The sequence below is a fragment of the Hyperoodon ampullatus genome, assembly GCF_949752795.1.
Source record: "Hyperoodon ampullatus genome assembly, chromosome: X".
Classification (NCBI taxonomy): domain Eukaryota; kingdom Metazoa; phylum Chordata; class Mammalia; order Artiodactyla; family Ziphiidae; genus Hyperoodon; species Hyperoodon ampullatus.
In genome coordinates this window covers 44,295,842-44,318,414 of record NC_136913.1, presented here as the reverse complement: position 1 = coordinate 44,318,414, position 22,573 = coordinate 44,295,842, and the positions used below count along the sequence as shown (strand labels likewise).

Sequence of the window (22,573 nt, the reverse complement as noted above, 5' to 3'; positions counted from 1 at the left end):
ATCCACCCGCTCCCCCTGCAGTGGAAGTGCGGAGTCCTAACCACTGGACCTCCAGGGAAGTACCACAATGTTTTAATAACTAGAGCTTTGTCAGATATTTTGAATCTGGTAAGATGACGCCCTCCTCTTTCTTTTTCTTTTATAAAATTAGATATTCTCGTGTATTTAAGGCACCGTAGGAATTTTAACATCAGGTCTACAAGTTCCATTTTGCAGTTTTCATTGGTAATGTATTGATTTTTTAAAGATTAATTTGGGGAAGAATTGTCTTTATTATGTGGGTAATGTTTGTGTGTGAGCGTGTGGGGATGTGCGTGTTTACCAAGCCAACTTGGGAAATAAGGGTGCCAATACAGGAAGGTGCAAGACAAATGGGCGCTCAGAGAAGTTCCCAGTGGTCCAACTGATGGGCATGGTCTCGGGATGTTGGGAGGGATAAAGGGAAGGTTGTAGGTCTGGGTATTTTGTGAGCTGACTGTGCATCTGAAGGTATGGGTGGGACCCTCTGCTGTGTGCAAGCCGGCTTGCATGTATCTAGCACACAGAGGAGCTCAATAAATGTTTGTTAAATCAGTGCACAAATGAGTGAATCAATTTTTGGAGAGATTATTGTATGCCAAACAACCTGCTAGCACTATTCAAAAATTACCTCCAATCCTCATAACAACCCTGTCAAACAGGTATTATGACCCCCATTTGACAGGCCAGTAAAGCTGAGGCTCAGAGAGGGGAAGTCCCTTGCCCATATTCAAACCTTGGTCTTTATAATTCCAGAAGTCAACCACAGAAGGGGCCAGATCTAATTTCCATCCTTCCACTCATTCATCCATCTGCCAAGGATTCACTAAACACCTACAGTGCAGCGCAACGACCTAGTACAACAACCGCTCTAAATGACATAGAGTAGGCGGACCGCTTCCAGGAAGACCAGCTGGGCGGCTGGACTGTAGGTACTGAAAGGGTGGGGTTTCTGGTGCGCACCTTCCGGGAATGTAGCTGCCTAGGCCTCAAGGCTATGGCTTTGGCTGAGGAGGCACCGCTAGATCAAGGTTGGAGTGCGGTTTAGGGAGTGGATACTATGAATATTGGCCTATAGAGGGCGCGTTTCCGCAGCTAGAAGCGTGTCCTGGAGATCCTCCGCGCGCAGACTGGCCATCAGGACGCAGGCGCAGAGGACCCAAGGAGCGGCTTAATATCTTGCGGAGGGATAATTTGAGAAGAGGAGGCGTGGTTCAATCTAATTACCTCTCATTGATTTGCCTCTGTCTCTGAGGGCGTGGCCTCGGTGCCCCCTTCTCGGAATAAGGGCCTGCGGAATCTAGTTCTCTCTCGGCTTCGGAGGCGTAGCTTAGGGCGGGCCCTTGAGCCACCCCTCAACGATTGGCCACCTCACCCAGAGGGCGTGGCCCAGCGAGCTGTCTATCCTCAGTGTGGTCACTTCCTGTGGAGTTTCCCCAGCCCAGGGAGGAGGGGGAAGAGGACGAGGGGGAGGAGGGCGGTCGTCCGGGGTTAGGTTGGGGGGGGTGTTGGTCCGTTCTGGGCGGGGGATGACTCACAGCCCATCCCATCTCCCCGACGCCGCCCGCCCACGCAGAGCTCGCTCCATGGCTTAGCGGAGGAGGCGGTGGCGAGCGGGGGAGGGGGACTCTTATTTTGTTAGGGGGACCGGGCCGAGGCCCGACCGGCCTGGCAGGGCTCGCCCGGGGCCGGGCGTCATGTCTCATGCGGCCGAGCCAGCTCGGGACGGCGTAGAGGCCAGCGCGGAGGGCCCTCGAGCCGTGTTCGTGCTGTTGGAGGAGCGCAGGCCGGCCGACTCGGCCCAGCTTCTCAGGTGCGGGACCGCCTGGGACCGGTAGTGCTAACTGGGGTTCCCGGGGGCCTGATCTGGGGGCAGCGGGGGCCCAGGACTGTGATTGGAGGCCCTCGGCCTAGTCTTGGAGGACGTATGGGCGCCTGACTTGGGGGGGCACCTAAGGAATCTGGCGGTGGCTTGCTTGGACTGAGGCTTCAAGGAGTCGTGGAAGTGCAGTAAAGGAGGCCTAGTTCAGATTTGGCGGGGGCCCTTGACTGGGTCTCGAGGGGCTGATTCTGTTGTGTCCAAAAACTAGTCTAGGGTAGCTGAACTTCAGGGACTGAGACTCTGACTAGAGGCTGAATTTGGGGTCTTTGAGTCAGATATGAGGGGAATGAATTTGAGGGGGCACTCTGTAGGTGAGGCACTGATTTTTAAGGGACTTTTTCCCTCAGAGAAGGTGTCCTGGGAGATAGAGGTGCTGTCTTGGGAGCTTGGTGACTCCCAGTGGCTGGTTGCTGGAGGCTGTGTTTGGGGATAAAATGACTCTGGAGGGATTTGGGGGTATCTCGGATATACTGCGTGGGACCAGCCTTGTGAGTGTGTGTGAGTGAACAAGAAAAGCAACATTCATCGAGACTTGATCAGAATAAGCCCTTCACCTGCCCACCCATCCAGCCGGGTAGTGGAAAAGCCCTCTTCCCACACCCCATAGGGGCTTGAATGGGAAACAGTCAGACAGACAGGCAATGGAGATGGTGCTACCTCTTAGCCCAGAGAAGGCCTCAGACCTTATTTGGGAACCCAGAGGAGGGTCTTGTTCCTGTTGCCACCTGCCCTAGCCTCTCAGCCAGCTCTTTTCACCCCCTACACACACACAGACACAGAGGTTTTTTTTTTTTTTTAATCTCACCTTCCCAGTCTGTCTCTCAGGCCCTGGAGGCAATCTTGAATCTGACCCTAGAGCTGGAATGAGCACCAATTGCACCATCCCTGCCTGGGTGGGTCCTCTATGGCCTCTTAGCCTCACTTCCATCAGCGGGCCTGGAAGCCCCAGCCCTCTCTGTCCATACCCTGCCCATTCCAGTGCCCACCTCTTCCAACTTCTGTGCAATGGAAGTGTGAGCATGGGAGGGGGCTTTGCCTACTTTCTGCCTGGGATTGTGCTGAGCTCAGCGGCTCCCCAGCTTCCTCTTCCCGACTTCCTGGGGTGGTTTTAGGGCCCCATCTGTGAGTGAGGAAAGGGAGGAAGACAGATTCTTGGGGAGGGGCAAGTCACCGACAATCTCAGGATTCTAAATCTTTGACTAAATTCAAGGATGCATACCTATCTGCCTGCATGTTAATGTCCCCTACACACTAGGGTCTTGCAGCCAGCATGGAGGGTTAAGCAGGAGACTTTCAATATATGAATTTACCATCTCCTGATGCCTTTATAGCAACCTAGGTCATCACAGTAGTGGCGATAGTTGAAAGGGACGGGTGTACATGGCTTCTTAGTTTGTGTGTCAGTGGGTGTTGGTATTGGAGGTGTGTTTGTGTTTTGATCTATCGAAAAAACTGGAGAGTGCTTGGGCAAGCTCCTCTAACCAAGAAAAGAATGTTCCTATAAAGCAGATCATCCACCCAAATTCTCCCTCTTGTCAATCCAGATTGTTGGACTGAGGGGAGCCTTTGTTATTTCCATCTTGTTTTTGGATGCGTGTTCGCATCCCACAAACTCTGGTTGGGGCAGGGTTGGTGTCCGGGAGCTCTTTTGGGAAGTAGTGGATCCTTCAGTAAAGTGAATCAGCTACCCCAGTTCTCTTTGTGATGCATTCAGTTTGTGTTACAATGGGCTGTTCTGCCGAGGGAAGCCCCTACCGTGCAGTATGCCTGTGGACCTATGTGGGCTCACATTCAGCAGCCAGGAAAACAATGGGGGGTGTGGGGGCTGGGAGAACTCTGAATGCAAAGTCAGGAATCCCACAAAGTGAATTGTCATTCCTCAATTCTTCGTTTCTGTTCTTCTGAAACCCAGGTTGCACACCCAGGTGATTGTTAGATCAAGGATCTGGGGTTCAGGCTTATTATTTTTAATCTTAAGGAACTATGGGTAACACGGAGCAAAAGAGAGTGGAGAGGGGAGAAGACATGGGAATTCATGGTGGTGGTTTCAGCAAAGTGGCCGAATGTGAGTGATACCCTCTATTCTCCTCTCTCCTGGTGTATGCTTCTCTTCTCTTCTTTTCTGTCTCTGTCTCTGTCTCTCTCAGGGGAATGACGTCTCCATACAATCACTGACCATCACCCCTGCCTTCCCCCCACCCTCAGCCTGAACTCTTTGCTTCCGGAATCCGGGATTGTTGCTGACATCGAATTAGAAAACGTCCTTGATCCTGACAGCTTCTACGAGCTCAAAAGCCAACCCCTATCGCTACGCTCAAGGTATGTCTCCTCTCTCTGACTCCCCTCCCTATTCCTCAGGCCCCTCCATCCCCTCTTGATGGGCAGAGGCCCTCAGTGCCAGCCCAACCCATTCTCTCGCCAGCCTGAATTTTTCAGATAGTAAAATTAAGAGCCAGAAAGAGCATGTGGAAAGCCGGAGGCCAAGCTAGGATTCTAGTATCTCAGACAAAATCTCCCCTGCTTCCTCCCCCACCTGCACATCCATTCATAGACAAAAATTGCAGCGTGCCTGGAGTTCCCAGACACAGGGCGTGGCCTGCTCAAGCCCAGCCCCCAAGTAGGCAGAGCCGTTCCCATAACCCCTGGTCACCCTCCCCTCAACTCAACAAATTCACCCACTCCCAGCCCTTGAAGAACCCCTGCTGGTCTCTTCTTTCCCCCAAGCTTGAAAGTCGAAATGTGCTGAGTCATGGGCCTGGGCTCTAAGAGCGGGGAGGGGACCTGGAAGAGGGGCAGGAAGAGAGGATTGTGAAATCTCTGAGATTTTCAAGACTGACTAGCTCCTGGGACCAGAGGCCCAGGCAGGGGAGGAAGAAGGGCCTGCGGTTGCCCATATAGCCTGATGCCCACCCCCAGGAGCTCAGGGAGCATCTCCAGCCCCGAATTGAGCTTAATGAGCCCTCTGTGTCCGTATCTACTCCCACAACCTCAATCCTGTTTCCTTCTGCTCTCCTTTAAATAGCTCGCAGAGCTGAACAATGGTGTCTCCGCTTGATATATGAACAGGCCCAAATCCAGTCTTCACCATAAGGACTGAGGGCTAAAGTTCCCCCAGCAGACCGTGACCCCTGAGGGTTGTGACCAGGTCTGGTTCCTTTATCTCCCCTCCACATTGTGGCTTCTGAAGGCAGAGAACAGGCCAGGTTCCTACGTCTGCTCCATCGCACTGTGACTCCTTAGGCTTGGGCCGAGACTTTTAGCTTACCTGTGGCCCCGTATTTCCCATTCCACAGCCTCCCAATATCACTGCAGGCCACACCAGCCACCCCAGCTACACTCTCTGCATCATCTTCTGCAGGGGGCTCCAGGACCCCTGCCATGTCGTCATCTTCTTCATCGCGGGTCTTGCTGCGGCAGCAGCTAATGCGGGCCCAGGCCCAGGAGCAGGAGAGGCGTGAGCGTCGGGAACAGGCTGCAGCCTCTCCCTTCCCTAATCCTGCACCTGCCTCTCCTGCCATCTCTGTGGTCGGCGTCTCTGCTGGGGGCCACACATTGGGTCGTCCTCCCCCTGCTCAGGTGCCCAGGGAGGTGCTCAAGGTAAGGTGACATCCAGAGGCCCTGGGAGGGGCTCCTGGTGACTGAGGATTGGTCCTGGTGTCTTCGGGACGAGGTCCTAGGGGCTCTAAGGAAGGTCTCAGGTACTGTTAAAAGGGGGCTGTGCTAGTATCCCATTGTGTTTAGGGTTTCCAAGGCGTTCTTGTGGAGTTGTGAGGGGTTCTTGGGGGCCATAGGATGTCTTGGTGGATCATGGAGGCTCATGAGTGCCCTGAGTGGGCCCTGGAGTCTGTGAAGTGGCTTTGTAGGAAGCACTTCACATATGGTTATGCATTAGGAATTCTTGGGCCATTGGAGTGTCTTGGGAAGCCATGTATAGTTCCCACGTCTGTTAGGTGGGGTCACAGGCTTTGAGGGGGGCCTCTTGGGGACTGTGACAGGGTGCTCCAGAAACTGTGAAGGATTCTGCCACCCACGGGTAGGTAGATCTTGAGGGCTGTGAAGGATCTCTGAGAAGGGGAGTTTGGGTCTTAGGGGAGACTTTAATCAGTATTTGGGGGCGGGAGAGGGTTCTCAGATTCTGGGCCTGGTTTGCCATCCTGAGCCTAGGAACAGATGACTTCTGAGGGGCAAGCTGGGGCTCAGAGTCACCCCTCTGAGCCCTGTTCTACCTTGTTCCCTCCCATCCTGTCTCCCCCGCATTCCACAGGTACAGACCCATCTGGAGAACCCGACGCGCTACCACCTGCAGCAGGCGCGCCGGCAGCAGGTGAAGCAGTACCTGTCCACCACACTTGGGCCCAAGCTGGCGTCCCAGGCCCTCACCCCACCACCGGGGGCTGCTAGTGCCCAGCCGCTTCCTGCCCCTGAGGCTGCCCATGCTACTGGCCCCACTGGCAGTGCTCCCAACAGCCCCATGGCACTGCTCACCATCGGGTCTAGCTCAGAGAAGGAGGTGAGTGGCTGCAGACGACCCTCCCATGCTCCCCCTGCCCCAACTTCTTCTAAGGCTCTTCCATATTTCTTCTCCCAGATTGATGATGTCATCGATGAGATCATCAGCCTGGAGTCCAGTTACAACGATGAGATGCTCAGCTACCTGCCCGGAGGCACCACGGGGCTGCAGCTCCCCAGCACGGTGAGGCCCTGAGATGGGAGGTTGGTCTAAAAATTAGCGCATCCCTCTATCACTGAGGGATATCTTATATACACCCGGCCTAGCTGTGTACATAAGAGACTGTCACCTTGGATTGTACTGAGATAGAGATAGAGGCTGTATGTTGAGAATGGGGCACACCAGTGCCCTGGGGCCATGTTGCACTGCATGGAGAGGTGAACCTTGTAGATTTTGATATCTACACGGTGGGGACTTCATGGAGCTATTAGGGCATACCGAAGCACTCAGGCTTCACTGTGGGAGGGACCAAGAGGTGGGACTCTTGTAGCATTTTGTTTGTTTGTTTTGAGTGTAAGACAGGTTTTTTTTTAATTAAATTTTCCTAGACTTGTCTCATGTTTACTGAATGTTTTGCTTTGTGTAAGCAAGTAACCTGGAACTTTTTTTTTTTTTTTTTTTTTTGCGGTACACGGGCCTCTCACCGTTGTGGCCTCACCCATCGCGGAGCACAGGCTCCAGACGTGCAGGCTCAGCGGCCACGGCTCACAGGCCCAGCCGCCCCACGGCACGTGGGGTCCTCCTGGACCGGGGCACGAACCCGCGTCCCCTGCATCGGCAGGCGGACCCCCCAGCTGCTGCGCCACCAGGGAAGCCCTAACCTGGAGCTTTAACAAACCAATTTGGACAATGCAACCTGGATAAATGCTTGTCCGCACACAAGTCATCGATTGCCATTCTCTGGCCTGGCCTCCATGTAAATCCAATTGGTCTTAAAGTCTATCTAAACAGAGAGCAAGCAGACCACATCATCTTATTTCTAGTTTAAACTTTAAACCTCAAATTAACCCCCATCCCAAGACCCACACCCTCCCCCACACACAAAAGAAAATTTTTAGAAGAAATGGCCATTAAGAACTGAGTCAGTTGCATAAGAATTGGCTTAATCCTGCAGCCAGCACTCCAAAGTAGCTCTTGGCTTCACAACAGGCCAGCTGGAACTCTTGAAGCAGGACAGGTAGAGAATGGATAGAGGATGCTCTAAGAACAGGGCCAAGTCCTGGTGCTGCGAGGCTTCCACACATGCTTACACTCCAACATAAATACACTTCCACCTTCCTCCCCTAAGTGATGTTTCTCTATAGCACTTTAGAGCTTGTAACTCTCTAAATTTTTTAGTGCAGAGATGGACAGAAACTTATTCTAAACATGCAAGGTATTATCTTATTTCTAACAACATAGGCCAAAATTAACAGAGAAGCTCTTTGTTATACAGATTATCTTGTAGCGTTTTTTGTTTGTTTGTTTTGTTTTTTTTGTTTGTTTGCGGTATGCGGGCCTCCCACTGTTGTGTTCTCTCCTGTTGTGGAGCACAGGCTCCGGCCGTGCAGGCTCAGCGGCCATGGCTCACGGGCCCAGCCACTCCGCGGCATGTGGGATCTTCCCGGACCGGGGCACGAACCCGTGTTCCCTGCATCGGCAGGCGGACTCTCAACCACTGTGCCACCAGGGAAGCCCTCTTGTAGCGTTTTGAGTGTACCAGGACATTCAGGTCATGAAGACACACCCAGACCATGAAGTGATTGGAACATAATATGCCAAAGGCGTCCAGATTTGATGTGGTTGGACCTTGAAGTGACTAGAACATACCACATCTCTTAAAGTGAACTGTGCCGAGGGCCTCCCTGGTGGCGCAGTGGTTGAGAGTCCGCCTGCCGATGCAGGGGATGCGGGTTCGTGCCCCGGTCTGGGAGGATCCCATATGCCGCGGAGCGGCTGGGCCCGTGAGCCATGGCTGCTGGGCCTGTGCGTCCGGAGCCTGTGCTCCGCGGCGGGAGAGGCCACAGCGGTGAGAGGCCCGCGTACCACAAAAAAAAAAAAAAAAAAAAAAAAAAAAAAAAAAAAAAAAAAAGTGAACTGTGCCGAGAGGCTGGGTCCTTGTAAAGACTGGATAAAACTTTCTAGAGCAGGAGGTGCACCAATGAATTTTAACATTCTGGTTCTGAACATTCCAGGAGTCTCATAACTAGTTTTGGGACATACCAAGTGCCTATAGCTCTACTTCTTTCCAACTTATCAAGAGGATAGAAGCACATGTAAAAATGGTACCAATTTATCAGAATTTTTCATTGATTTGGGCACAGCTAGAGATTGGATGGATCCAGCAGTCTAGTGGGGGTTTCAAGAGATGAAAACTCATCAAGAGGTGGGACTAATTACTTATGGATTAGTTCTTTGCCCTAGGGTGTATCCAGGAGAGTGTGAAGGAGAAAAAAAAACAAACTAGGCTGACATAAAAACAGTGCTTGTTGAGTAGCTGGACAAGAAATCCTGAGAGATCAGAATGTGCAAGAGGGTGCCAGATCAGAACCTCGGTGCATGGCAGCCGGAGACTGTATGCAACGCAGTCACAGCAAAAGACTGGAGATTGGGCTGGAACTCTCCAAAAGGCCAGATTTTGGGTGGAATGTTGCCATGACAATTTCCCAAGGTCTGAGGAGACTGGGTTGGAGTGTTCCAAGAATGCTGAGTTGGAATGTAGCTCTAGGAGGGGCTGAAATGTTGCACTGGAGCTGATAAAGACCTGAGAAGGGTGGTTTTCTGGCACTTCTTAGAGCCAGTGTGGGGGTTTGGGAGAGGGGCTTCAGAAGTCACTGGGGGATTCAAGGGGCTGTGGGGACACTATGAGCAGGCCAGGCAGGCTCCAGTCCCCCAGCAAAGCAGGGTAGGTCCCCGTGACCCTGTGTTCCCTGTTGAGTGGCTGTGTGAAATTCCCTTGAAGGAGAAGGAAGGGTTCCCATGCTGAGCCAGCCAATCCTTGCATGAGGGGGCCCATGCAAGGGGTGTGTGGAGGGTCAGGAACCTGGTCGAAGAAGGGGCCGAGCCTGGGGTCTGTTTCCAACCATCATTTTTCCGCTCTCCCTGCCTGCAGCTGCCTGTGTCAGGGAATCTGCTTGATGTGTACAGTAGTCAGGGCGTGGCCACACCAGCCATCACTGTCAGCAACTCCTGTCCAGCTGAGCTGCCGAATATCAAACGGGAGATCTCTGGTAAGGGCCAGGGTCTTGGCCCCGTGCAATTATCATATACCCCAGGGTGAGCCCCATATCTACCACGTCTGGGGGTCAGGCCTGATTCTAAGGCAAGAGGGTTTAAACAGACAGAAATGGGGGCTGTTTGCCATCTTTGTCCATATGGCCCGTGGTCCTGCTTTCACTCCACGCTCTCTCCTCTTGGGTTTAACAAGTGGCCTGTCACCATGGCTTCTTTAAAAATTGTAAAAATGGTGGCACTTCCCTTGCCTGCGCCCACCAAAGCCTACCCCAGCGACTGCACATGCTGCCTACCGTCGTCTGTCATCTTTCTCAGACCCAGAGGCCCTGACCACCTCCCGCACTCTCTTCCAGAGACAGAGGCCAAGGCCCTTTTGAAGGAACGGCAGAAGAAAGACAATCACAACCTGAGTGAGTGAGAGCGCGGGCTCCTGCCCACGTGCTGTGCAGCCCTGCCTCACTCTGCCCCCGGCCTTCCTTGGGGGCCTCTCCCTGCAGCAGCCTCCCAATTCCCCAGTTTCTCCTCTTCGCTTCTCAGCCTATTGATGACTCTTTCCCACTTTCTCTTTCTCTCCCCCGCCTTCAAAGTTGAACGTCGCAGGCGATTCAACATTAACGACAGGATCAAGGAGTTGGGCACCCTCATCCCCAAGTCCAGTGACCCGTGAGTCTGGGCCAGGAGCCCCAGGCCGGTGGAAGGTGGGGTGGGGGCCCCACCCCCTGAAAGTCATTCCCGGGTGGGCCTGCCCTAAGTGGGAACCACCCGGGCAGTCCTGCTCCTTTGCCCCTTTCTCACCCAGCTTTCCTCACCCTGGGCAGGGTGGCAGCCCCTCACCGTGTTCCCATCTAAAATTTTAGGTGCATGACATTATGGTCCATGACATTATGGTCCATGACGTTATGGTCCACGTCGTCTGCCCCCCTGTACGACATAGACAGTTTTCCGCTTATTTAGTACCTCCTTTATTTACTCAAAAAATGTATTGAGCTGCTTCTGCTTTGTGCCAGGTACCATGCTAGGCCCTGAGGATACCAGAGGGAACAAAATGCACAAAAATCCCTGACCTCATGGAACTGATGTTTTAGTGGGGGCAGACAGACAGCAAAGAAGATAAATATGTAAACTCCGATGGTTATGATGAGTGTTGTGGAGAGGAATCAAGAACAGAGGGAAGATGGGATATTGGGGAGGGTCACAGTTTGGGGTGAGGAGGGTGGGGACAGAGCAGGCCTCAACTGATGAGGAAATACTTGAATAAAGAGCCTAAAGAGGTGAGGCAGGAGCCATCTGGGTGTCTGAGGGAAGAGTGTTCAAGGTGGAGGGCAGAGCTGGGCTGGAGGCCCTGAGGTGGGAATGATTTTCCATGTTCTAGGAGCACTGAGAAGCCAGTGTGGCTGCAGTGAGATGAAACAGAGGGGCATGGGTAAGAGGAGCAGTATGGGATCAGGTCAGAGAGGGCTTCCTGGGTTCGGGGTGTGATGGGGCATCATTGGAAGGTTCCAGGCAGGTGGTTTACATGCGAGCATTCCGTACCCTTGATGTCCCTCTGCCTCAAGTTCTAGGCATGTGGTGGGGTGCTCCATCTACCTGGTGCAATCGCCCCCTTCAGCTCCCGAGAGACTCCGTGTGCAGCATTCCCTTCTTTCCTCCCCCTCGGGCCCCACAGGGAGATGCGCTGGAACAAGGGCACCATCCTGAAAGCCTCTGTGGATTACATCCGCAAGTTGCAGAAGGAGCAACAGCGCTCCAAAGACCTGGAGAGCCGGCAGCGATCCCTGGAGCAAGCCAACCGCAGCCTGCAGCTCCGAATTCAGGTCTGGAAGGAGAAGGCGGTGGCAGGGGTGAGGGAGGCTTCCTGGAGGCAGAGGCAGAGGGAGAACAGGCTAGGATTTCTCCTCCTGGCATATTTGGGGGATCCCCGGGCTTCCTGACTCATATGATGATGATGATGATGATGATAAGTAGTAATCATAACATTAGCAAGAATAATAATGAATATTGGTTAACGGACACAGTGTTTTATCTTGTGCCATGCACTATGACAAGAGCCTTATCTCCATTTACTAAGTTAATCCTCACAACAATCCTGTGAGACAGGGACCATTATTATACCCACTTTCTAGGTTGGGACTCTGAGGCTCAGAGACGGTAAGCAACTTGCCTGAAGTTACGCAACTAGTGAGTGGCAGAGGCTGAATTCGAACCCAGGCAGCCTACCCTTTTAACTGTTATATCCTCTGCCTCTGAGGGACTCTGAACCCCATCTTATCCCACCCCCACCACCCACCCCCCTACATTTTGCAGGAGCTAGAACTGCAGGCCCAGATCCATGGTCTGCCAGTGCCTCCCACCCCAGGGCTGCTCTCACTGGCCACAACTTCAGCCTCTGACAGTCTCAAGCCAGAGCAGCTGGATGTTGAAGAGGAGGGCAGGCCAGGCACAGCAACATTTCATGCAGCGGGGGGACCTTCCCAGAGTACTCCCCATCAGCAGCCCCCAGCGCCACCCTCAGATGCCCTTCTGGACCTGCACTTTCCCAGCGACCACCTGGGGGATCTGGGGGACCCCTTCCACCTGGGGCTGGAGGACATTCTGATGGAGGAGGAGGAGGGGGTGGTGGGGGGACTATCAGGGGGCGCCCTGTCCCCACTGCGGGCTGCCTCCGATCCCCTGCTTTCTTCAGTATCCCCCGCAGTCTCCAAGGCCAGCAGTCGCCGCAGCAGCTTCAGCATGGAGGAGGAGTCCTGATCAGGCCTCACCCCTCCCCTGGGACTTCCCCACCCAGGAAAGGAGGACATGTCAGGATGAGGCCCCGCCTTTTCCCCCACTTTTCATGAGACTGCCCTGCCCAGGTGTACTGGGGGAAGAGGAGACTGATGAGGCCCCAACCCTATAACCAGGCAAGGAGGAGGAGTCAGATGAGGCCCCACCCCTTCCCCATAGGACAGGCCAATGCAGGTATTTCAGACATGGAGAAGGTAGGGACATCAGGGCCTGTCTCTTGCAGAATGCAGCCTCACCCCTGCCCCATGGGACCCGCCCTTACCCAGGTGAGGGAAGGAGACAGGATGAGGTCAGCCCCTGGCCCCTAGGGACTGTCCTAGCCATGTTTCCTGGGATAAAGAGTGTCAGGATACTGCTCCATCTCCTCTCTTGGAACCAACAGTCTAGTCTATCCTGGCAAGGAAGAGGAGTCAAAATGGAGGTCCCACCTTGGGGGTTTAAGCGCTGCCCCTTCCCCGTGAACCCTGCCCTGCGCAGGCAAGGAACAGAAGTGAGGATGAGAGCCAACTCCTTTACCTGGGAACTCAGTCCTGGCCTTCTAGCAATGGAGGAGTCAGGCCCCGCCCTTTCCCTATAGGAACAGCCCGGCACAGGTATTTCAGTCGTGGAGGAGTCAGTAAGATCAGGCAACTTTGTGGAGATCACAGCCCTCGTCTCTTAGCAACATCCCATCCAATCATTCCACACTGCAGGGAGGAGTGGTACTTAAGCTCCCCTGCCTTAACCTGGGACCATCGTGACTTAACCTAGGAGGGCTCTAAGCCGACCTGGCCCTTGAAGGGGGCAGATCTTGAAATCTTGTGGGTTGACATTCCAGACCTAGATCAGGAGTGAGTGAGAGTTAGACCCCCACACTTGGGCAGAGTTTTACCTCCTTCCTTGAAGGGTAGATTGGGGAGGTGATGGAGATAAGGGGGTACTGGGTCCATGTTCCCAGAACCAGCACCCCAGTACTCTTTTTCAACATGTAGAGGAATAAGATAAAGGAAGGGGCCTTTCCAGGGAGTTCCCCAGCCCAGGAACAAGTAGAAGCCTGTCTCACCAAGGCAGAGGCTTAGGGGGAGGATTGAAAAAACATATATACCCCCTCTTTATCTGAATTTTTTACTGATCCCCTACTCAGAAGCTAGGTCACCCCCAACCTCTGGCCTCCACCTAGTTCTCCATTTGGAGAAATCTTCCCCATTTCAGAGTTATCAAGAGACACTCCCTGCCCATCCCCATCCCTCCTACCCCATACACCCAAGGTTGTCAGCTTTGGATTGTTGGGGCCGAGCCCCGAGGAGGGTGTACTAAGGGGTCCGTAGGTTTGTGATTAAAATAATAAATGCTAGGCGTGTTTGATGCGCTTTTAACTTTGGCAAAGAGTCTCCTGTCCTTGCTTTTTATCTGTGCAATGAGCATGGCTCATGATGTTCTTGGAAGAAACAGATTTGAGTGGGATGGGTACAAGAATTTAGATACTGGGGCTGGAGAAAACAATGTACAAACAAACGCAATCAGTCCTTAACTATCTGCTAGGCAGCCTCCTAACTGTTGCAGGCGTTTTACCCAATTTATTATTCTAAGGAATATTCATCGAGAAAGTACTGATTCTTACTCCTATTTCACGTTTGAAGAAACACGAATAGAACAGGGTCTAAGTAACTATCTGACGATACACAGCTGGTAAATGGATGAAGCGCTAAATGGTAAAGTGAGTTAAGTGAGGGCTCTGGTTTGAACAATGTCATTGAGGACAGACGGGCCAATGAAGATTTTCTTGCAAGTTCACTTTTGAAGCTGATAAGGAAGTATATGAGGATATCTCCAGGCAGACAGTAGAGGTATTCCAGCTGGTGGAAATGGCAAAGACAAAAACCGTAAAGGTAGAGGAACAAGCAAACAACTCGGTTTTGGAACAGGTGTTGACATTTGTGGGGAATTTAAATGGAAGTGAAGGGACACAAGTATCTTAGGCTGGGGAAAAATATTCCTGGAATTTCTCAACCGAACTGACTCCCAGGACAGGTATCAGGCCGGGTCCTGTGTCACCCCCATCAGGCTGTGACCACCACACTTGCTGCCTGCCCATTTCTAGCCTAACATACTGTGAGCCCTAGGGCCTGGTTGCTGAACCTCTACCACCAGACTGGTGGCTCCCTGATAGCTTTATTTTTTTTCTCCTCAAATTGGCTATATTCTCTTTATTTTACAAAGGTAACATGTAATACCCAGAAGTGGGGTTTTTTTTAACTTTGTATTCTGAAATAATTTTAGATTTACAGAAGTGTGGCAAAGACAGTAGAGAGAGTTCTCATACCTGTTATCCAGCTCCCCCTAATGTTAACAGCTTGAATAACCATGGCACATTTATTAAGGCTAAGAAAATCACATTGGCACAGTACTAGGAACTCCAGACTTTATTTGGATTTCACTGGTGTTTCCACGAATGTCTTTTTTCTGTTCTAGGATCCAAATAAGGATACTCTTGTTTGTTATCTCTTTCTGTGTAACAAATTACCACAATCTTAGTGGCTAAAAACTCATGCATTCATTATCTCCCAATTTTTGCAGGTCAGGCAGCCAGGCTGGCTTAGCTGGCTCCTCTACTCCAGTGGCTCTCAAGAAGGTACAATCAGGGGAGGTGTGGGCAGGACTGAGGACTCATCTGAAAGCCGGACTGGGGAAGAATCTGCTCCACACTTGCACTGACATGCAACTGTTTGGGGCAGTTCTCAGTTCTCTGCAGCCTGTTAAACAGAGGGCCTCAGTTCCTTGCTGGCTGTCAGCTGGAGGTGCACTCAGTCCTTACCATGTGTGCCTTTCCTTCCATGAGGCAGCTCACAGCATATGTACTTTGCTTCATCAAAGTCAGCAATAGAAGAGTCTGCTAGCAAAACAGAAGTTACTATCTCTTGTAATCTAATCATGGAAGTGACATACCCTCACCACTGAGGCATTCTGTTGGTTATAAGCAAGTTACTCATGGGAGAGGATTACACAAGATCATGAATAGCAGTAGGACCACTGGGGGGACATCTTAGAAGCTCCCTACCACATTGGGTTGAGCTGTCATATCTTCTTGGTCTCCTTGGACAGTTTCTGTCTGCCCATTGAGAAGCCTAGACATTGTGCTATTCCAGAAGCAACAAGCACATCTAGTACCCACATCTTGGTTTCTAAATGCCATTCTCCAATGAAAGGAACCAGGGCTCCTTGGAGAAATGGCTGATTTTAAGGCCGGGGAAGGGAAACACATGATGAGCCTGGAGCACTCTGTTTGGTACCAGAAAGTAAGGAAGAACCTAAACAAAAAAAGATGGGAGTGTGTCATAAAGATGCAGGAGCCAACCTGAAAGAACTCCCAATAACCAAATATGGAGCAATTTGAGCAACAAAAAAATAATGATAGTGCTGTATTGTAGTCCAAAAACTAAATATCCATGATTCCATACTTATATATATCAGTGATATAATTGGGTAAGTAAATAAATGCTGGAGATGGGACAACTCTTCCTTGCATTAGAATTCCAAATAATAAATATAGAAGGAATGAGATAAATAGAAAATTACCATTAGAATACCACAGTAATACTTACTGGGGAGTGGATCCACAGCTAAACGCTAAATGTTAAAATTAGTGGGCAGAAGAGATAAACCCACGCACATATGATCACCTTATTTTTGATAAAGGAGGCAAGAATATACAATGGAGAAAAGACAGCCTCTTCAATAAGTGGTGCTGGGAAAACTGGACAGCTACATGTAAAAGAATGAAATTAGAACACTCCCTAACACCATACACAAAAATAAACTCAAAATGGATTAAAGACCTAAGTGTAAGGCCAGACACTATAAACCTCTTAGAGGAAAACATAGGCAGAACGCTCTATGACGTAAATCACAGCAAGATCCTTTCTGACCCACCTCCTAGAGAAATGAAAATAAAAACAAAAATAAACAAATGGGACCTAATGAAACTTAAAAGCTTTTGCACAGCAAAGGAAACCATAAACAAGACAAAAATGCAACCCTCAGAATGGGAGAAAATATTTGCAAATGAAGCAACTGACAAAGGATTAGTCTCCAAAATTTACAAGCAGCTCATACAGCTCAATAACAAAAAAACAAACAACCCAATCCAAAAATGGGCAGAAGACCTAAACAGACATTTCTCCAAAGAAGATATACAGATTGCCAACAAACACATGAAAGAATGCTCAACATCATTAATCATTAGAGAAATGCAAATCAAAACTACAATGAGATATCATCTCACACCAGTCAGAATGGCCATCATCAAAAAATCTAGAAAACAATAAATGCTGGAGGGGGTGTGGAGAAAAGGGAACACTCTTGCACTGTTGGTGGGGATGTAAATTGATAAAGCCACTATGGAGAACAGTATGGAGGTTCCTTAAAAAACTACACATAGAACTACCATACGCCCCAGCAATCCCACTACTGGGCATATACCCTGAGAAAACCATAATTCAAAAAGAGTCATGTACCAAAATGTTCATTGCAGCTCTATTTACAATAGGCAGGACGTGGAAGCAACCTAAGTGTCCATCAACAGATGAATGGATAAAGAGGATGTGGCACACATATACAATGGAATATTACTCAGCCATAAAAGAAATGAAATTGAGTTATTTGTAGTGAGGTGGATAGACCTAGAGTCTGTCATACAGAGTGAAGTAAGTCAGAAGGAGAAAAACAAATACCGTATGCTAACACACATATATGGAATCTCCTAAGAAAAAAAATGTCATGAAGAACCTCGGGGTAAGACGGGAATAAAGACACAGACCTACTAGAGCACGAACTTGAGGATATGGGGAGGGGGAAGGGTAAGCTGTGACAAAGTGAGAGAGTGGCATGGACATATATACACTACCAAACGTAAAATAGATAGCTAGTGGGAAGCAGCTGCATAGCACAGGGAGATCAGCTTTGTGACCACCTAGAGGGGTGGGATAGGGAGGGTGGGAGGGAGGGAGACGCAAGAGGAAAGAGATATGAGAACATATGTATATGTATAACTGATTCACTTTGTTATAAAGCAGGAACTATCACACCATTGTAAAGCAATTATACTCCAATAAAGATGTTAAAAAAATTTTTTTAAAAAGGGCTTCCCGGGCTTCCCTGGTGGCGCAGTGGTTGAGAGTCCGCCTGCCGATGCAGGGGACACGGGCTCGTGGCCCGGTCCGGGAAGATCCCACATGCCGCGGAGCGACTGGGCCCGTGAGCCATGGCCGCTGAGCCTGCGCGTCCAGAGCCTGTGCTCTGCAACGGGAGAGGCCACAGCAGTGAGAGGCCCGCGTACTGCAAAAAATAAAAAAAAAAAAAAAAAAAAAAAAAAAAAAAAAAAAAAGGGCTTCCCTGGTGGCGCAGTGGTTGAGGGTCCGCCTGCCGATGCGGGGGGCGCGGGTTCGCGCCCCGGTCCTGGAAGATCCCACGTGCCGTGGAGCGGCTGGGCCCGTGGGCCGTGTCCGCTGAGCCTGCGCTTCCGGAGCCTGTGCTCCGTGGCGGGAGAGGCCACAGCAGTGAGAAGCCCGCGTACCGCAAAGACAAACAAACAAAAAAGTAAAAAATTAAAATTAAAAAACCCCATAGATCTTTACAGCACACACACAAAAAACTGCATCTTAATGTATGAAAAAATTTAAAAATCAACCAGGAGGTCAGGGAATCCCAGTATGGAATGGAGGCTGTGACAATATAATCTAACTTTATTATAAACGTATGACATAATGTCGCTGAAGTGCATGGGGAGAAGGTATGCTGATCTAAGTAACCTTGAAAAATGGTATTTTGACTGGAAACTCCAAGGCTAAAGGCAAAGGGAACCATAGAAAAGCACTTAACTCAACTTTGGTAAAGTTGTTTCCCACAGGAGTACAGGTTAACAATTCTGATATTGCTATACATATACACTGGGATCAAACAATTAAGTAAATGGGTGGTGGATGAGTGGAGCTGGGTTTCTCACTGTTGGAATGGAAGGCTACAGATGAGCAAGAAGTGGAGGCTAGAATGAACTATGTGGTACTGGAATATCAGTATGAATTTGTATGTATCTTAAAATATATAGATGGGGGCTTCCCTATTGGCACAGTGGTTAAGAATCTGACTGCCAATGCAAGGGACATGGGTCCGAGCCCTGGCCCAGAAAGATCCCACATGCTGCAGAGCAGCTAAGCCTGTGTGCCACAACTACTGAGCCTGCGCTCCAGAGCCTGCAGGCCACAACTACTGAGCCCACGTGCCACAACTACTGAAGCCTGCATGCCTAGAGCCTGTGCTCCGCGACAAGAGAAGCCACCGCGATGAGAAGCCCACACACCGCAACAAAGAGTAGCCCCTGCTCGCAGCAACTAGAGAAAGCCCGCGCGCAGCAATGAAGACCCAACCCAGCCAAAAATAAAAACAAACAAATAAATAAATAAATTTATTTAAAAAAAATAGAGAGAGATGAATAGATACAGAAATACTTATAGATATATGTGTATACATGGGTTAGCATGCATACATCGATTTTCTAGCTCCTAGGATCATAAACATGGTCAAAAGACAACTGAAAAACTGGGACAATATATATGCAACATATATTGCAGTATAGTGTTAATATCTCCAATATACAAAGAACTCTTGAAAATTAAGGGGAAATAAGTCCAAAAAGCCGCTAGAAAAAAATGGGCAAAAGATGTGGGCGACTCACAGATTAAAAAAGGATATTAAAATGGCCTTAAATTATATGAAAAGCGTAATTTCACTCATAATTAGAGAAAAACAAATTAAAACCACACCAAGAGAATGGATAAACAAATTGTGGTATATCCACAGTATGGAATTCTACTTATCAATAAAAAGGAAAAATACTGGTACACACAACTTGGATGAATCGCAGAAGCATTATGCTGAGTGAAAGATGCCAGACACAAAAGAGTATATATTGTCTAATTCCATTTGTATGAAACCCTACAAAAACACATATAATCTACAGTGACAGAAAGCCAATCAGTGGTTGCCTAAGATGGAGTGGAGGGTTGGGATGGGTCACTAAGGAACCTTTTGGGGGTAATGGAAATTTTCCATATATTGATTGTGGTGGTGGTTACAACTTTGTATGTGTTTGTCAAAACTCATTGAATTGTACCCTCAAAATAGGTAGAGGGGTATACAGATAGAGAATATATCTCAATAAATTTCATACGTTGAAAAAGGAAAAAAAAAAAAAAGAGCCCTGGCTGAAACCATTTTCCCACAGCAGGGAGATCATATAGTCTGACGAAAATGAGAGGGGAAAAAAAACTACAATGAGATACCATTTCTTTGTTCTGAGATTGGAGAAAATTTAAAAATACAACAACACAGGCTACTGGCTAGTCTGTGGGGAAACAGGCACTCAGACACGTCGATAGTGGGAATGAACTTGGAACAGCCCTTTTGGGAGGGAATTTGGGAGTATCAACTAAATCCAGATATTCACTTTTTGATGCAGCAATCCCAGTTCTATGAATTTACCCTGACGATACACCTTAGATAATAAAAAAAAATACTTATATGTACAAGGTTATTCTTTTTGGCATTGTTTATAATTGCAAAATATTGGAAACCACCTACATGGGCAAACATAGAAGAGTGGCTAAATTATGATACATCTACAAAATGGGGTACTATGTACCTGAGACCAAGAGAGAGAGAAAGAAGATATTATCAAATGAAAAATGCAAAGTGTAAAAGAATAGTTATAGGATGCTACCCTTAATGTAGGATAAATAAGATAATATACATGTATGTGTCAGGGCAGAAAAAATTTTCCTTCTACCCTTCTAGGTTCTTTGCTGGTTTAATAATTAAATTGACATAAGACAGATTAAGAGGAGAAAAACTAATTTCGTATGTACGGGATACCCATAAAAATATGAGACCCAAAGGTAGTTAGGCAATTGAAGCTTATATGCCATCCTGAGCTAAGGAATGGAATAGGGGCTTCAAAGGGGTTTCAAACGGGAGGAGGGCAATTCACAGGATGATAAGAAGAGCAGATGTTTGGTAGTCAAATGTTTGCCCTGCCATGTGGGTAAGTCTTTCAGATAAAAAGTTATCTCTGATATAGCTCTCTTTCTGGGCCAGGCCTCTATCTAAGTTCTTCTAAGCAGTTAAAAGAGAGGTAAAATTTTTCTTGAGTGTGCTGGGTCTTGATTGTTTTCAGCTTAAAATAAGCCACACGCCAAAGTGGAACATTTTGTAGACACTTCTTCAAAGAAGACATACAGATGGCCAACAGGTACATGAAAAGATGCTCAATAGAGCTAATTATTAGAGAAATGCAAATTAAAGTGGCACGTTTTGGGGTGGCATTTCTGCTCCCCTTCATATGTGTTCATTTGTGCGAAAAGAAACAGAAAAGATAAACCAGAAATTAAATAGATTAGTTACCTCAACAAGGGGGTGGAGGGGAGGGCAAAATGGAATTCAAACGAAAATAAAGGAACCTAACAATATTTCAAATGAATCGTGCAGCCTCATGGCGGGGGTGGGAAGAGGGAGAACTAACCCAAGTAATTTTTTTAATTAATTAATTAATTAATTTTATTTATTTATTTTTGGCTGCGTTGGGTCTTCGTTGCTGCGCACAGGCTTTCTCTAGTTGCGGCGAGCGGGGGCTACTCTTTGTTGTAGTGCACAGGCTTCTCATTGCGGTGGCTTCTCTTGTTGCAGCGAGCAGGGGCTACTCTTCTTTGCGGTGTGCGGGCTTCTCATTGCAGTGGCTTCTCTTCTTGCGGAGCATGGGCTCTAGGCACACAGGCTTCAGTAGTTGTGGCACTCAGGCTCAGTAGTTGTGGCTCTCGGGGCCTAGAGCTCAGGCTCAGTAGTTGTGGCTCTCAGGGTCTAGAGCTCAGGCTCAGTAGTTGTGGCGCACGGGCTTAGTTGCTCCGTGGCATGTGGGATCTTCCCAGAGCAGGGGTCAAACCCATGTCCCCTGCATTGGCAGGCGGATTCTTAACCACTGCGCCACCAGGGAAGCCCTCCCAAGTAATTTTTGAACACAGTATTTTGATTACCATCAGATTAAAAACAAAAAGGAACTGCATCAAATATTGAAGCTACAATAGGCTTGTTAAACACAGTATTTTTACTACAGACCACCAGGAACCTGAAGACAAAAGAAGCTGTAAAAAAGTATTGACCTGTAGTTGGTAGATTTGTTTTGCACAGTCTTATGGGTTAGCAATTCTGGAGTTAATGTGTATTATATGATTACACAAATAAGTAAATTTATTGTGGATTTTGGGAGCTAGGTTTCTTTCTGTTGGAGAAGGGATTTACAAATATGAAAAGTGAGGAAACTAGAATGAATCTTGTGTTGTTGTGTTGAAATAGAAGGTATTAGTAGTGTACCTATATTTTTAAAGTATATATACCTATAGCAAAATATATAAATATAGATGTGTGTTTACATGGATTAGACTATATACATGTATTTTCTAGCTCTGTACACTGAGAGGGCCTAGAAACAATTACACCCTAGTAGCAATGAATACTTTCTCAACTGGGGCTGAAAAGGAGTAATGTTGAGTCTGGAGCATCTTGTAATGCCAGAAAGGAAGTGCGTTAACAAAAATGATGGGGACATGTCAAAGGGACACAAAAGTCAACTTGAAGGAGCTCCCACTGGCCAAATCTGGGACAATTTGAGCGTGATTGATTATAATTTATATTATGTATTATAATTTATAATTTACTGAATAAAATAGGAACACGAGTCTGTACAGATATAAACACATAAATGGGGAAGAAGAGAAAGCTCTTCCTTACAGTAGAAGAGTAACTAACAAGTATCAAAGGAATGTTGGTGTTAGAAAATAATCGATGGATGCTGAAGCCAATGGTTCAAAATTTTTATATTTAGAGACAGAGAGAGAGAGAATGATAAAGCAAAGGTGGCAAAATGTGAACAATTGATGAATCTGGCAAAAGGGTACAGGGAAATTCCTTGTACCATTCTTGTTTTTCTGTACGTTTAAAATGGCATCAAAATTAAGTTTCTCCCTCCTCCCCCCCCCAAAAAATAAATAGGGTGTATCCTGGTACATATATGTTGCTGCTAAACATGCTTTCTGATTTTTTTCTTTCCCACATAAAAACTACTGTTTGGGTGGCAGCGTTTG

General features: G+C 48.5%; 1 protein-coding gene across 2 annotated transcripts; it reads left to right on the top strand.

Annotated features, from left to right (window-relative positions):
* Positions 1-1,715: 1,715 nt before the first annotated feature.
* On the top strand, positions 1,716-12,371 carry TFE3 (transcription factor binding to IGHM enhancer 3; the record flags this gene model as incomplete). Of its 2 annotated transcripts, XM_079727136.1 has the most annotated exons (10): positions 1,716-1,831; positions 4,106-4,219; positions 5,194-5,497; positions 6,165-6,410; positions 6,489-6,593; positions 9,502-9,619; positions 9,977-10,033; positions 10,211-10,286; positions 11,290-11,437; positions 11,928-12,371. In XM_079727136.1, 10 exons carry the CDS (start codon positions 1,716-1,718, stop codon positions 12,369-12,371), a joined length of 1,728 nt encoding a protein of 575 aa, XP_079583262.1. The 2 variants fall into 2 exon arrangements, with proteins under 2 accessions (XP_079583262.1, XP_079583263.1); XM_079727137.1 differs by lacking the exon at positions 6,489-6,593.
* Positions 12,372-22,573: the final 10,202 nt, after the last annotated feature.